General features: G+C 38.7%; 1 protein-coding gene across 1 annotated transcript in view; it reads left to right on the plus strand.

Moving 5' to 3' along the window:
- The window catches only part of lrp1bb (low density lipoprotein receptor-related protein 1Bb), a 247502-nt gene that overhangs the window by 207897 nt on the left and 23412 nt on the right, over positions 1–16193 (plus strand). The window contains exons 67-78 of the mRNA XM_086090410.1: positions 1924–2040; positions 3660–3766; positions 5981–6113; positions 7406–7512; positions 7599–7731; positions 8934–9056; positions 9245–9367; positions 12224–12367; positions 12632–12766; positions 14007–14126; positions 14263–14504; positions 14714–14937. Of these exons, the coding sequence (XP_085946536.1) occupies positions 1924–2040; positions 3660–3766; positions 5981–6113; positions 7406–7512; positions 7599–7731; positions 8934–9056; positions 9245–9367; positions 12224–12367; positions 12632–12766; positions 14007–14126; positions 14263–14504; positions 14714–14937 (1708 nt within the window). The remainder of the gene's footprint in view (positions 1–1923; positions 2041–3659; positions 3767–5980; positions 6114–7405; positions 7513–7598; positions 7732–8933; positions 9057–9244; positions 9368–12223; positions 12368–12631; positions 12767–14006; positions 14127–14262; positions 14505–14713; positions 14938–16193) is intronic.

The following is a 16193-nucleotide window of genomic DNA, read 5'->3' on the forward strand; positions in this document are numbered from 1 at the left end:
GAAACGCAGCAGACACATCCACGTCAAAATTTAGTAGTAACAAATTTAATAATAATGCATATATTTGTGGAGACTGGGGTCTATTTGTATGTTACGCTTTTTAAAAAATGCTGAATTTCACAAGTTACTTCATGTTAAAGATTCGATAGATCTTAATGTGAAAAGGAAAATGCACTGAGCTGTCGCCAATGTCTTACAAATGCAATGATGCCATCTAGTGGCAAAAAAATGACCTCAACACAAATCAATATCACACTTGTTTTACAGTTCAGTACATCTTTTTAATTTTAACTCAATTTTATGAATGATTATGAAATTACTGTATCAATGACTAAAAGATGCAGCCATATTTCTATTAGTTTTAAAAAAATATATGAAAAATGTATGTTAATAAGAGTATGAACACATAGGGAAAAATATTTAATTGTACATTTAGAACACATATTAAATTTGGGATTAATGAGTTAACTATTAAGGTCACGCGATTAATTACAATTAAACATTTTAATCGCCTGACACCCCTAATTGGAATACGTTTGTTGTTGTTGTTGTTGTTGTTGTTGTTGTTGTTGTTGTTGTTGTTGTTGTTACGACCGTGGCGACATGCCATTATACAAGGGTCAAAATTTGGAGATGATCATTTAAAGTCATTTAAATTGTATTTATCTTGTTCTAATTCACAACAAAGTTTATCTTGAGCCACCTTATGCATGAAGACGGTTAAAAATCAGGCCATAAGAAACCAGCTGAACCCAATTTAAACGAGCTCTTGGTCAAAAACTGCCGTTAAGGAAGAAACCTCCAAATAGGCATACTCAGATTATGACCGTATAAAAATATTGTTGTTTCATGGTATCGCGGTATTGTAATTACAGCTCTGAAGTGTATTTTGGGGTAAATATATTTTTTGAAAGCACCCTAAATGTAAAAAGAACATATTTTTTTCTAAATAAAATAAAAAATGCAGTGCAATAACAAAAGTGTTTTTTTTCTTAACTGTCTGCTCTTCAAAACTCAAAATAAATTAGTAAATGAATAAACCGCTTTTGGACTAGTGAGTTTTAAAACGGTATACCTTGAAACGGGAAACCGGAGAGTTAGCTGGAGTAGGCAAAAATTGTACTCGAGTACTGTTACTTTCGAAAAATGTGAAAAGTAAAAAGTATTCCGCCAAACAATTATTTGAGCAAGAATAAGTGTGTAATGAAAAAAAAAGACTTCAGTACTGAGTCAACTGCTTTTCTGTTTGTTTGTTTTTCTAGTGAGCATATGAACGTCAAATAAACAAAAATATCAAATTGGAATAATTATCCCAAAACACCAATTTATCTAATGAAGTTGAACTGCAGGGGTTCGGGGTCGATTACTACAGACGCTCGCTTGTTACTGCTCACCTCTGTCCAGTAAACAGAAAAAACTCACGTGTCCATCATCACAGACATTAAAACTAAAAACCAAGAAAATGTAGTAACTGTAAGTGTCCAGCAGTCTAACGAGAAACTGGATTGCAGCAAAAAGGTAACGAGGAAAAAGCAAAATAAAGAAAAAAAGGACATCAACGTTGTCGCTTTTGTTTGCCTTGCTTGGCTGCCAGCTTGGAATGATTCAACATTGTTATGCTCCAAAAGTCTTGCTGAATATCTTTTAGAAGAAAGTTGTACATTTGGGGGTGGGGGGGTGGGGGGGGGGCTTTTTGCCATAAATCATGCTGAGGGTGATTGCTAGTGCAGTCAGGTATTTCATCTTATGGTGTGTTGGCCTCTGGTGAACATACTGTCTTTTGAACTGCGTGTCAAACTTGCTCGAGGATGCGATGATTACACCCGCAAAATATGATAGCAAGCGCCGCATTAATATTCATGCTCTTTGAAGCTGCTTTTTTTTTTTTTTTGTCTTTATGTTTGTTTGCACCTGACGAAAAAGATGAGAAGACCTGCGGTCCTCATGAATTCCGCTGTGAGAATAACAACTGCATTCCGGACCACTGGAGGTGTGACAGCCAGAATGACTGCGGAGACAACTCAGACGAGCACAACTGTAGTGAGTCACACCCCCACACCCCCCCCCCCCCACACAACCCCCCCGCTTACCGACGCACACACAGACAGGAGACAGCATGTTTTCAAAAGACCTTCAAACACTTCCACTTGGAGAAAAAAATGATCGATCAAGGTGAAGTTCTAATCATCCCGTCGATGACATGACTCATAAATGACGTTGCTCATGAAAGGCCTTCAATAATTGACATCATAATAATAATAATAATTTAGTAGCTCAAAAGCAATATTTCAGAAAAGGCTGATAAACATTCAATGTACGTTTTCTTTATATAACGACGATAAATGGGGTTAAAAAAAAAAATCCCAGAAAATTGGGGGGGGGGCTGTTTGAAGTTGTAATATCACCATTCACCAGTAGATGGCAGACGTGGCTTAGTTGCACTCACACCGACGCTGACGTCTTACATTGCGCTATCCTACAACGTGAGTGGGCCTAATAATTAGCGAATTTGGAATGAAATGGTGGACAAATCTTATAATTTTGAGTGAGTTGATTATTTATTTATTTATTTATTTATTTTGGGGTGGGGAAAAAATGCACAAAATGAATTCTTGGTTTGCTGTTCAGCATTTTTGTGTCGTCCTTGAATTGTCATTTGTATGCACGAGAGCCCAAAAATCAACAACTATTTTAATAATCGAGTAATCGTTTTGAGCCTCTTTTTTTTTTTTCTGTAGACCTTCCATGAAAGAAGACTGATTATCTTCTGTGTTTAATAAAAATAAGATATTTGCAAACGTTTACTTTGGAAAAATAGTACAACATCAATCCGCCTTTTTTAATCACTATACGAACAAGAAGTACAAAATAAACACCAATCAATGGTTAATAAACAGTAATCATGCAGAAATTGAAATGAATCTGATTAGTCCATTACTCGATTGAATAATTGATTAATCGATTCTAAAAATATTCAATATTGACAGCACTAATTAAGAGCACACATTTTGTTCATATTTTAAAAGGAATTCTTATCTGACATCTGGCTAGGAAGTGCGTGCGTGCCTCTGTGACATGTTTGGTTGTAAGCAATTAAAGAGGACGGCCTGGAAATGGCAAGTAAGGAAAGTAAAAACATTGTTTTTTTTTATTCACAAGCTGTAGTAGAGATGCACACATGCATGTACAGTACACACACACACACACACACACACACACACACACACACACCCGGTCCAGGATAATGAGGGGGAGAGCCCAGACAGTAGATCTGATGCAGCTGCTTAGCTGCGTCCTAATATCGTCCTTTGGGACACGCTAAATGGCAGCAACACCATTTTGGCTTCAGAGAATTTTGCCCCCGTCGATTGCAGAAGCAGAATTGAATGCATTTACATGGTGATCAGCTTTGCCAGCCGCCGCCGCCGCCGCCGCTGTTATCCCGTATCATCCATACAAAATGAGTCTAATTATCTAAAAGTGTGTTGTTTATTATTATTTTTTCAAGGCATTAGCACACCATTGGCAAACATTTGGCTAATAACCATATTTGGAGATGTGTTTGCTGTAAATCTAATTTACATGATTGTATCGTTTGTTTGTTGTTGTTTTTTTTAATATTTAATGTTACTATTTATTTAATATGACTTCTTTGACAGCACCGGTCACCTGCAACCACAAAGACTTTGCCTGCACAAATGGCGACTGCATATCCTCCCGATTCCGATGTGACGGCGATTACGATTGTTTGGATAATTCAGATGAGGCAAGTTTTTGTTTACTTATGATCTTGATCTTGAATGATCTTGAAACGGGCGGCACGGTGGCTGACTGGTTAGCACGTCCGCCTCCCAGTGCAAAGGTTGTGAGATCAAGTCCGGGCTTCGGCCTTCCTGGGTGGAGTTTGCATGTTCTCCCCGTGCTTGCGTGGCTTTTCTCCGGGTACTCCGGTTTCCTCCCACATTCCAAAAACATGCGTGGCAGGTGAATTGGACACTCCAAATTGTCCATAGGTGCGATTGTGAGTATGGTTGTTCGTCTCTGTGTGCCCTGCGATTGGCTGGCAACCAGTTCAGGGTGTACCCCGCCTACTGCCCGAAGCCAGCTGGGATAGGCTCCAGCAACCCCGCGACCCTTGTGAGGACAAGCGGTACAGAAAATCGATGGATGGATGGATGGATGATCTTGAAACATCCCGGGTAATACATTAACATAAAAATAAAAGAATTAAAAAAAAGGAAAGTTCCTAATAAACATCTTTGGTGGATTTTATGAGCTATTTTATTTAATTGCATCCTACAAATAACACACCTGTCAGAATTTATACATTTAATTTCTGGTCATAATAAGATACGATGAAGTATATTAACTAAACAAAAATAACACAAAAATTCTGAAATGTTAAGTATCTTTTAAGGGCGAGGCCTTAAACGTGGTAGCCCATGCCCTATTTTAATCACCAGCGATGGGACATTGTAATTTGCTAGGAATGCTGTAGAAGCCATCATTTGAAAATGTTTCCACTGAAAGAGATTTAGGGAAATAAAATGCATATGATATTATGTCTGCTTCTTAATTATTGTGAGGAATCATTTTCTTCACTTAAATGACTATCAATTATTAGTGATAACATATAAAGTGATTTGTATGGAAGCGCAAAATTGCCAATGTGGAGTCATTTTTTGTCATTTTTGACCGGCCACCATGTTCGAACATATTTACCAGCACAGCACGTTCGAACGTATTTAAATACGTACATACGCAAATACGTTCAAACATACTCGCGAACGTAGCACATTTTCTCATATTTTGACGGAATGTTACTTGCGCAAGTCAATACTCGTTGCATTATGGGTAAAAATGCGGAACCGAAAACACGCGCTGAAGACATAATAATAAATCATAAAAGTTACACATAAACACTGTTTTGTGCTTAATTTTCAAACGGATTGATAAATCGTGGATACATTTTTCTCTTTTTTACGCTCGCATGCGCAAGTAATGCCCCGCGTCATTATGGGAAAATATGTTGCTTGTAGCATTTAGCCTGTAAGTACGTTCGAAACGTATTTGCGTACGTACGTATTCAATTTACGTTTGAACGTACACGCCAGTCAAAAACGTTCACTGAACATGGGCAGTTCCACGCTGCTGTCATTTGGAGCAACGTCGATATTCCAGAAGTGCGTATCAGACTGGTAACTCTTCGGATTAGGCAGCACCCGAGATGTAGCTGCCGGTTTCTAAAAGGTTGGTGACGCGCCCTCTTCCAGATTTTAATGCATCAAAAAAACGTCTTTTTTTTTTTGTGTACTAAAAATCCCTTTGGTTATAATTTCCAGTAAGATACGTTGAGGAATAAACATCAATGGGTACAAGTAGCGCTTTCAAGTTTCATCTAAGTGAGGTCATCAATAATTATGACAATGTGCATAATTCAGCGGCAAACACGTGTAATTATTCATTATGACTCTCGTTAAGATATTAGCCTTTATTTCAACATTTGCACTGCATATTCCATCTCTAATTCCTCCCAGTCAGTGCATCCCTTATTAAATTGTTTTCAGGGATGTTCCCTCCCCAGTGGATGCTTTGAGGGTCACAACAGTCAAATGGCGTTAAACGGCGCTAAACTCCCAGACCCCCTTTTTTTTTTAGGATCCTTGAGCCGGGCTGAAATGCGCATTTGCGAAAACGCTGCAAATGAGCTCCAAAGGTTCCCTTTCCCAAGTGGATGCGCAGTACAAACCGCGAGTGCCTCTTCACCCACTCGCTATTTTCAAGCCTGGGCGATGAACATTGTTTTTACTCTCGTGCGTACGTACGCATCAGCTCAAGTGTAAGATTTTCTTTGTGCTGCGTGCGGGCATTTGCAAAAAAAAAAATGGGATTGTGACTGTCCGTCGTGTTATGTACACATTTTGCACATTTGTTTCATATCGTAAACCTTGTGTTTCCTTTGTCGTATTTGGGCTCACAGAAAGGCTGCGAGGCACACTGTGCCGACGATCAATTTCGGTGTCACAACAACCTCTGCATCTCCAAAAAGTGGCTGTGTGACGGCCAAGAAGATTGCAAGATGGGAGAGGATGAGAGAAACTGCCAAGCAACAGGTACTCACTTTTTTTTTTTTTTTTTTTTTTTGGGGGGGATAAACAGAACAATGGCTGATGCACAGAATATTTCTTGTTCTTGACTTTTTTAGTTTGGATTTTATGCAAAAAAAACGGTGATTGGCTGTGATGGCTTAATTTGCTTGATTGATCAATTACATCATTGATCAGATCCGTGGGAATAAAATGTTGCATTATATTTCATCTTTATCAGCAGTTTTTTAAAAGTATTTTTTGAGGGGGTTGGCTCCAATTCATCCTATTGAGTGTAAGCCATAAAGAAAATAGTAAAAAAAAAAAATCATTAGGGAGGGGTAGGGATAGACCGATTATCGGCACCGATATTTGTTATTTTGACTAATATCGGTATCGACCTTTTCAAAAAAAAAAATCTGATGGCTGATAAAAGATCAGTTTAGAACTGTGGTAACTATTACCGAATGAACAATACTGAGCTCTTAAAAAAAAAAAAGAACTGTGGTAACTATTTATTTAAATTACTTTAGTAGAGATGTTGGTTACTCTGCACCTTCAGTTTTTGTTTGAAATTGAAAGCAGAGATATGTGAAAGTTTCACATTTACGTTGTTTAGCTCATTCACTGCCATTGACGGCTATATACGTCAAAAATTCATTTGAACTATTTCCATTTGTTTTTTTCAACTTTTGTTAACAAGAGCATGGAAACCTTTTTTTTATTGTACATTTAGAACAGATATAAAATGTGTGATTAATCGTCAGTTAACTAGTGAAGTCATGCGATTAATTACGATTAAAATTGTATTCGCCTGATGCCCCTAATTTTTAATAATCTTTTTCTTTTCTTTAAATCGTGTCAGGCAACTTCAATAGTTAACTCACGAATAATCAAAAATGCTATATCTGTTCTAAATTTACAATAAAGAAAATGTTCCTGGGTTTTCATACTCTTGTTAACAAAAGTGGACAAAATGTTAAACTAACAGAAATAGTTCAAATGAATTTTTGACGTTTATAGCCGTCAATGGCAGTGAATGAGTTAATGAAAATATATTTACTTGTTTAAGTTTTCACTAACTTTTAAGATATACTGCTGACCTTGGGAGTTTTCGGAACTTTTTGTTATAATTAAACACCAATATTTTTTCTCTTTTACTGAAATTAAATATCGGCCTCCTTGACTGCTAATAATCTGTATCATATCGGCCCTGAATAAAACATATGGGTCTATCTCTATTTTTAACCACCTTTGCCATGGACATGTGTGATTGTGTGCTAATGATGTTTTTTTTTTTTTTTGTTTTTTCTTCGCAGTGGCCCCGTCGTGTTCCGTCAACGAGTACGTGTGCGCCAGTGGCGGGTGCGTGTCAGCCAGCCTGCGTTGTGACGGGCACGACAACTGCCTGGATGGCTCAGATGAGGTCAGTACGCCTTTACGCCGCTGAATATGCCTCTGGATCAATGTCGGCGAAAGAACACGCGTCTTGCATTTACGCTTTGATGGCAGACGGGCTGCGTGAAGGAATGCAGAGAAGATGAGTTTCTGTGCCTAAATCGAGCACACTGCATCCCTCGACGCTGGCGTTGCGATGGCGTTATGGACTGCATGGATCACAGTGATGAGGAAAACTGCAGTCAGGGTAGGTGGGGGTGCGAGTGGGTGTGTCTCATACACTATATGGACAAAAGGACAATGCTCTTAACGCACTTTAGTTTCGGAAAAAAATATCAATTAACCCATTTAATCCCAAATCTTTCCAAGACATATAAAAATCAAAATCAGGTGTCATTGATAGCTCTTTCAAGTAATCAATAATAAAACAAATAAATCAATAAATATGGACACATAGGTTAAAATGTATGATTTATGTATGCTGGGACGAGTTCTTCTCAAGGTGCAACCAGGAAGTAAATAGCTCTGGTCATGTGATAATTTATTCCAAACATGTGCAAATGCATACATTTCATACAAACAATGTATTCTGACAATATATACTGAAAATATTTAGAAAGATTACCCAGTAACATTTTTAGAACCCTGTAAAGTAAATTATTTTTATCTCATCATGCAGGTTGAACTGGGTTAATAAAAAAATTATACATTTTTTATATCATGTAGTTATATTTGGAAAAGCTGCTATGACTTATAAGAACAGAACTATTACATGTGGAAGTAGAGCTGTCAAAATTAATCGACAAAGTAATCGATTGTCAAATTAATCGACAACCATTTTAATAATCGAGTAATCGTTTGGAGACATTTTTTAATTTAAAATTGCCCAAATCCTCAGATTTTAGCATATCAACAGTAATTGCTCACTGATTTCTGTAGTCCTTCTGTTTTTAATCAAAATAAGAAAAAATTGAAAAAAAGAAAAAAAATTGAAAAAAGAAAAAAAATTGCAAACGTCTGTTTTTACTTTGGAAAACAATGACCGAACTGTTAACATAGTACAACATCTATCCCCCTTCTTTTTTTAATCACTATACAAATATGAAGTAACACCAATCACTCGTTAATAAACAGTAATCAGGGGAAAAATGCTTTTGTAATACACTTTACTGCAAAATTAACATAATTCCGATTAATCGATTAATCGATAGAATTAGATAGAATAATCGATTCTAAAAATATTTGATATTGACAGCACTATACGCAAGTGCTTCCCACCTACATGCCAAGGATAAAAAATGAAAAACACTATAAAAGATTTGAAATCAGATGAGGGGCAATAGAAATGGGTTGGAGTAACACCTTTTGTTAGCTTGAATAGGCTTTTCATTGTGCGCTAATGTAAAAAAAATATGTGGGGGAGTGTTTCATTTCTTTGTGTGACCGTAGGTGCTTTCTTTTGCCGGGCTGATGAATTCATCTGCAATAACACTTTGTGCAAACTTCACACGTGGATTTGCGACGGCAAGGACGACTGCGGCGACAACTCTGACGAAGACGCGGACATGTGCGGTGGGTCACGCTCAACTTCGCCACGCTTTAAAGACGACGTAGCCGTCTTCTTTTCAAGTTATTTATGAGCCGCTACTCCCCCCCCCCCAACGCTGTAGATATTTAAATGTGTGGTGCGCAGGTTTTTTTTTTTTTTTTGTCCCTCACAAAGCCATAACCATTTGCTTTTTATCTCCTTTCATCTGCAGAAAAACTTCCTTGCCCTCCTACGAGGCCATTCCGCTGCAGAAATAATCATGTTTGTCTGCGTGCCGACCAAGTCTGCAATAAAGTGGACGACTGCGGCGACAGCTCGGATGAGGAGGAGTGTGGTGAGGACACGCCGCATCAATCTACTGTAGACATTTTAGTCACTTACAAAAGGGCCAATGTAGTATCGTGTATGTGTTGGGACGCCAACACGATTTGCACTTACTGTATATCGGTGATACAGTAATTCTATTGCGGATATGAATAACAAAGAAAGTGAATAACTGTTGACTAACCTAAAAATGTTTAAATTGCCTATATTAATTGTTTCAATTGGAAATATACATGCTTTAAACCGCTGGGTCACAACTAAACCAATTTGGGTTAAAAAAAAATTGGGCCAACCTGATACTTGAGTCAATTTGACCCAACTTTGGGTTGCTTTGTATCAAAACAATTCAATTTCCTGGGTTGCTTTATACAAAGCTAGCTACTTTTTTGTGTGCAAAACAACCCCAAATTGGGTCAATTTGACCCAACTTTAGGTTGTTTTATATCAAAAGACATTCCAATATTGGGGGCTGTTTTGCACAAAGCTAGCTACCCATTTTTTTTTTGTGCAAAAAAACCCACACACATTGATCAATTTGACCCAAATTTGGGTTGTTTTGTATCAGAACAATCAACTGGTTTGTTTTGCACAATGCTAACTACCCTTTTTATATGTATTTATTTATTTAATTTGTACAGAACAACCCACAAAATGGATTGTTTGGTCACAAAACCACAAAAAGTTGTCAAATTGACCCAATTAGTGGGTCAGCCCAATTTCTGACCAAAATTGGGTTAGTTTTCACCAAGCAGTTTAAAGGGTGTACTCCAACATTTTCAAGTCATCTTACTACATCACCCTTAAAAAAAAAAAAAAATGGCATCAGAAGGACGCATTTCCATGCATGGCAAAGACTCTCCATAACTTCCACTAACAACTAAACTTAGCTCCTCCCACCTTAGCCAATTGGAAACAGTCACAATTGCACAGGAATCTGCAGTAATTTTGTTTTGCTTTGTAGCGGTTAAAGTGCATTTATCCCTTTGAAAATTGTTATCTTGTCTGTCGTCATGTGTTGCTCCACCCGAATATCTGTTCCTTCAAGTTGCTCGCACGATAACTGCCGCGTCCCCGTTTCCTTTCACGACATCCTGACATGTTCGTGCAGCGCGACACCGATTTGAGCGATGGCGCCGAGCGGGCCCGAGTGAACGGGACAAATGGCTTCATTCATATTTCACTCTTTCATCCTCTCTCTCTCTCTCCCCCTTATATTCCTCTCTAATTCCATTGATCCGGCCATCAATCTCTCACTTCACTCCATTACCTCCCTCCATTGTACGCCTCTTCCCTCCATCCATCTTCTCAATCTCACCTCGGTCTCATCATGCCACCCTTCCATCCTGCTATCACTTCATTTTCTTCCTTCCCCTTTTTTCACCTCCCACGTCATTGCGCAAAGATTCAATTTCCTACTGATCGCGATATTTGACGAGGTCCTTGTGCGTAACGGTCACCCAATAAATAACCAAGTTTGTGATGTTTATGTAAATTCTGACTGGCTGTGGAGGCGTTTTTGTTTCTTAAATGGTGGCAAGAATGATGGCGTCTCGCATTATCTCACGTAATAACTTTTGGACCAGGAAGCTGTATCTTATGTTGGACTTAAAACATTTTCACAGTCTCAGACTAAAAACTGAAATCAGAAGGACATTTTTGAGTTTTGCTGGCATCATATCACACTCCCGTCATCTTTATCGTTTTGTCTAAAGTGTTAATGTCAGCTGTTTTACATCAGTTTTTTTCCCCTCGCCTTGGCCAACAATATCAAACATTATATCATTAGAAATCGTGGACGAACCTAAATGTTTAAAATTTAGTACTAGATTGACAGAAACTACCATAGACATGGAACTTCGTAAATTGACACAACTTTGCAGCCAAGTTGTTAGTGGAAGCTTGCGAGGAGGGATACATATTGAAAATAATGAAGTTCCCTAAAATGTCAGAAATATTTAGGTTGAAATAAAAAATGTACCATTCCCATGGCATTTAGTGGTGCACATGGTCCTTATGTTTCATTAGTATAGAGATTATGAGGGAGTCTCCCCTGTTAAGGTGTCCAGAAAGTAAAAACCTTGCCACCATTTGGCTTTAGCTCCTAGTGCTAGCTAGCTAGCTAGCTCCCTAGCAGGTAAAACAAGCACCATGAGTGCTGGCTAGCTAGCTAGCTAGCTCTCTCCCTAGCAAGTAAATGAGCACCATGGGTGCTAACTCACTAGCACCTGAGGCTAAAGCCAAACTGTAACAAGATTTTAACTTTCTGGACCTGGATTTGGCAGCATCTGTATTTCTGTATATTGCTGAATTCATTCATTGGAAGGAGACCGTTCGGAACCGCGAAAGTTCGCTTTAGGTTGGATATGCATTTTATTACAGATGTACCTGGACATCTTCAATAATAAGCATTAAAGCAAAGACTGATGAGGTTCTGATTTAAACATTGATGACTCGCTACCTATATAGTGATAAGCCCCTCCCTTTGTCTGGCTAAAGACGGCACTCCCATAATGTGATTTGCAAATGTCAAAAAAACAAACAAACTGGAAGTTCCTTGAGGTCAGTTTTTTGTTTTTGTACATTTTCCAGTGTCTTTCAATTGGCGATGTTTTTTTTCCACGTCACATTAGAGTACTTTCATATTACACAACCTTGATGTCTAAACTTCTGTCTCGGGTCATAAAGAGGATAAAGGGTAACTGGTAGTGCAACCATCATTCAGTAATTATGATTACACGTGTTCATTCAGCATCTAAATGATCAACATGAACAATTACTGTATATAACCACAGCATATATATATATAATTCGTTTCTCACAATTTGTATGAAGATTTTCAAAAGTCTTGTGATATTTTCTACCGAAGCAGAGGTGGCGGCTGGACGACCCCGGCCATGCGGCAAGACCGAGTTCACCTGCAGTAACCGGCGCTGTGTCTCCATCCAGCTCCAATGCGACCTCTTTAACGACTGCGGCGACGGCGGCTCCGACGAGCAGGACTGCAAAGCCTGTGAGTCCCGCCGCCGACTGATTCAATCAAAGCTATCCAGGTTATCGGGAGGCGGGACTATCTCCTCCTTTTAGCTGTGATGTGTTATTTATTTATTTATGCTAATGTATGCATGGCCCTGTTTGTGAGTTATGTCGCATGTGATGTGAAAGACCACGCTGTCCTTTTGGACTTTTGCACATCAAAAGGAACGCACAGCAGGTGTCTTGTGAGGCAGAGTGCGGGTGTGTAATCAAAAAAAGGCCGTGTGTTTTGTATTTGTAGTCTCCAGCGGCGACGTATGTGGCAAGAAAACAAATCCGTGCGGAGAGGACGCCATCTGCAACCAGACCAACGCGAGCGCAGTTTGCCAGTGCAAAGCAGGTTTCAAGAGGAGCCACAAGTCAGGACAGTGTGACGGTAGTTGATGATCCACTTTTTGCCATTCGCTGCCCTGTGTGAGATGCAAACGGCAAATCAGAATTTTCGGATTCAATTGTGAATGAATATTGTTGTGATTATTCATGTGACGTACGCTTTTCGAAAAAGTGACTGAACTGAAATGAACATTATACTATGAAGCTGACACGACGTGTCTCGGAGGTGGACCCCAAAATGCGGCAAAGCGGAGCGAGGAGGCAACGGTAACTTTCAAAACCAAAAGCTAAACCCAAGCCATGACAGCAGCAAAATAAAAACGAACCCAACCCAAATTATGACATAAGCAATCAGTCAACAAAACCGTGTATCAACACCAACGTCGTTACTTGGCGGCTGGCCTCTGACGTCGTCCTACCTCAAAAGTAGTTCGCAAACTTTGGAGGAACGAACCCTCCCAGGTTAGCTTAGCGCTAAAAAAAAAACACACACCCGAGGTTCTGCCATTGGCCAGTGTACAGCAACTGATTGTGGAAGTAAGTTAAGCGCTAAATACAAGACCGAGCTCTAGTAAAGAGCAAAACGTCGCTCCTACGTGAAAAACACTTATGTCCATTTTTTCTCTCAATTTTTAAGTTCTTGGGATGATTGCATTCAGTTTCAACCCCAAAATTAAAAAAAATGACAAAAATGGACACATAGCTTTTCACATGGATTTTCAAATAGCAGCGACGAAAAGCAAATAATACATTAGAAAAAGACTATGAAGCTCGAACGCTTTCATTAACTTTGGCATTTGAACGCACATTTTTGAATATCATGAACATATTGGTGCTGAAAAGAGTTACACACAAAAAAAAAACACAACATTGAATTGTCGTGTTTTTCATCTTTCCAGTGCTTTTATTTTAAAGTGTGCTGTTTTTTTAGATTCAACTTTTGAATTTTGATGACCCCTAATGGGAGATTGCTATGAACGTGAATTTTAGGTCAAAGTTTTTTTTTGTGGGGGTTTCCATATGTTTTAACTACATGCAGAAAAATAAGGAGACTCTTATTATGTTAAATGAGGAAATTGTCATAGAGTGGACTTTATGAGTTTGTCAGCACTGCAACGCTTACCTTGACCTTTGCCTGGTCGCTCTTTGCTGATGCTGTCACAAATAACTCAAAACACCTCTCAAGGTTGTCGAAAAGCAATATTCTTAATATAACCTTTATGGTCACGTTAGTATGTTAAAAGCAAGCACTCTCTCAAGCATTGTGTTGTGGTTATTTCCAGAGACAAACGAGTGTCTGCAGTTTGATACATGCCCTCATTACTGCACAAACACTAAAGGATCGTTCAAGTGCACATGCGACAGAAATTACAAGGAGATCGATGGAAACTGCGTAGCAAAAGGTATGACGATCGTAAGCTTTTATAGTGGCCGTCGCCGTTTTCTTCTATGACCTTCATTCTGGAGAACAATGTTTTCTTCTTCAAATGAAACCGAGCTAATTCTGTCCCGCTTTCTTCTCTCCAACTCTGCGGGCAGGACCGGAGGATCGAGTGCTCTACATAGCTAATGACACTGAAATTCGAAGTTTTGCGTACCCGTTTAACCAGAGCCATGGACACAAAGTGCTCGCACAGATTGAGGACAACGCTCGCATTATTGGGATGGATGCTTTGTTTCACCACCAGAAGTTTATCTGGGCTACCCAATTCAACCCAGGTGGAATATTTTACAAAGAAAGTATGGAAAGAAGTCAAACTAAAACGAACATTCGAAATATTGTAAGTATCGATGAAAACAACAACATACATTACACATGAAACAAATCAATTGTGGCACATACAGAAATAATATGCATGTAGTCAATTTGTGTCATTTGTAAAAAATAAAATTTAAAAAAAATTAACGCTTCAACCTTCAACACAACAAATGGAGTCTTGTTTACATACCAACGATGAGTGCATCTTTTTTTTTTTCCAATTGTTTCCAGTGTTCCGACTTTCGACGACCCCGTGACATTTCCGCCGACTGGATCACCGGGAATATCTACTGGACCGATCATTCGCGGATGCACTGGTTCAGCTATTACACAGCGCACTGGACGAAATTGCGATATTCCATAAATGTAGGACAACTCAAGGGACCAAATTGCACGCGCTTAATCACCGACATCGCTGGAGAGCCTTACGCCATTGCTGTAAACCCCGGCAAAGGGTAAGTAGGACTATAAGACATTGCAATGTTATATTTTCTCATAGGAGTCACCATAACCACAATTTCGCAATGATTAATGTGAGTTAAAAAAAAAAATTTGATTTGTGGCGGCTGGTGACGAGTTGTAATTTACAATGAACAAAATGTCCTGGAGTCCACAAGTTCCAAATACCAAATGCTCTGAATTTGACAACAAAAATGTCATGTTCCTGTCACCACTGTCCAAAATGAAACACTAATGTCACGTAGTGGCAGAAAATTACCTCAACATAAAATCTATGACTCAATCGTTCATACTCCTTTTAACTGTAACTTCCATAAATCGCTTACAAATGTGGTTGTATCATTTAGTTCATTGGTAAAAGCAATCTTGTAGTATTTGGTGATATAACGAGATTCATTTACGATTAATCGCGAGTTAACTACGGAAAGCATGCGATCAATTACGATAATTGTAATCAACTGACAGCCCTAATATATAAACAGTATATGGATACGTGTGCGTGCGTGCGTGCGCATGTGCAATACGACGTGGATGTTAAAAAGCATTAAATGTGATTTGATACCTGCAGAAACCTTGTTACACTTTATGCTTCCATTTGTGTCAAATATGTTTACAATGTGTTTAAAAGTGTAAATAATGTTTAAAGGGGTAAAAAAATATATACATATACTTTTTAGGTGCTCTCTCTATTGTGGTTATTGAAGATTTTAAATTGTTCATAAGGCCAAACGTGATTGGTTGTTTGTGTCCTGCATTTGACGGGCGACTGGATAAAGTTATAGAAAATAAAACTGTCCATGCAGCTTCTTTTTTTTTTTATCCCATCATTAGATTGTGAAGGTGCGCCTAATGAACTGTCCGGCGAATGAATATAATAATCATCATTATCATCATATGCTAATGTTGCTTATTAAACATTTTTATACGTGAGCAGCACGCGGGCTCATTTGGAGTGCTGTCTGTTTAATCGTCTGATATTTCAAAAACTTTGCCGTGTTAACCAGCTGGACTCTAATTGTGTGTGCTCACCATTAGAGGCTGAGCAGGTAATGTACTGTACGCTTGGTTTTCATACCGTAGCTGCCTGCCGCATTCAAATGCAACATAATGAGATGGCTGACAGTGAACCAAAACAGTAAAGCAAATGTGCAGCCAGCCAATGGATCAGATCTCATTAAAGATGCTCTGCAGAGTTGAGGGGAGCCGCAGCTCACATACAATAAATGCGTACTGTTACGGCGGTCCTAGTTTG

This window comes from Leptonotus elevatus, chromosome 12 (genome assembly GCF_054856555.1).
Source record: "Leptonotus elevatus isolate MCC_2025b chromosome 12, RoL_Lele_1.0, whole genome shotgun sequence".
Classification (NCBI taxonomy): domain Eukaryota; kingdom Metazoa; phylum Chordata; class Actinopteri; order Syngnathiformes; family Syngnathidae; genus Leptonotus; species Leptonotus elevatus.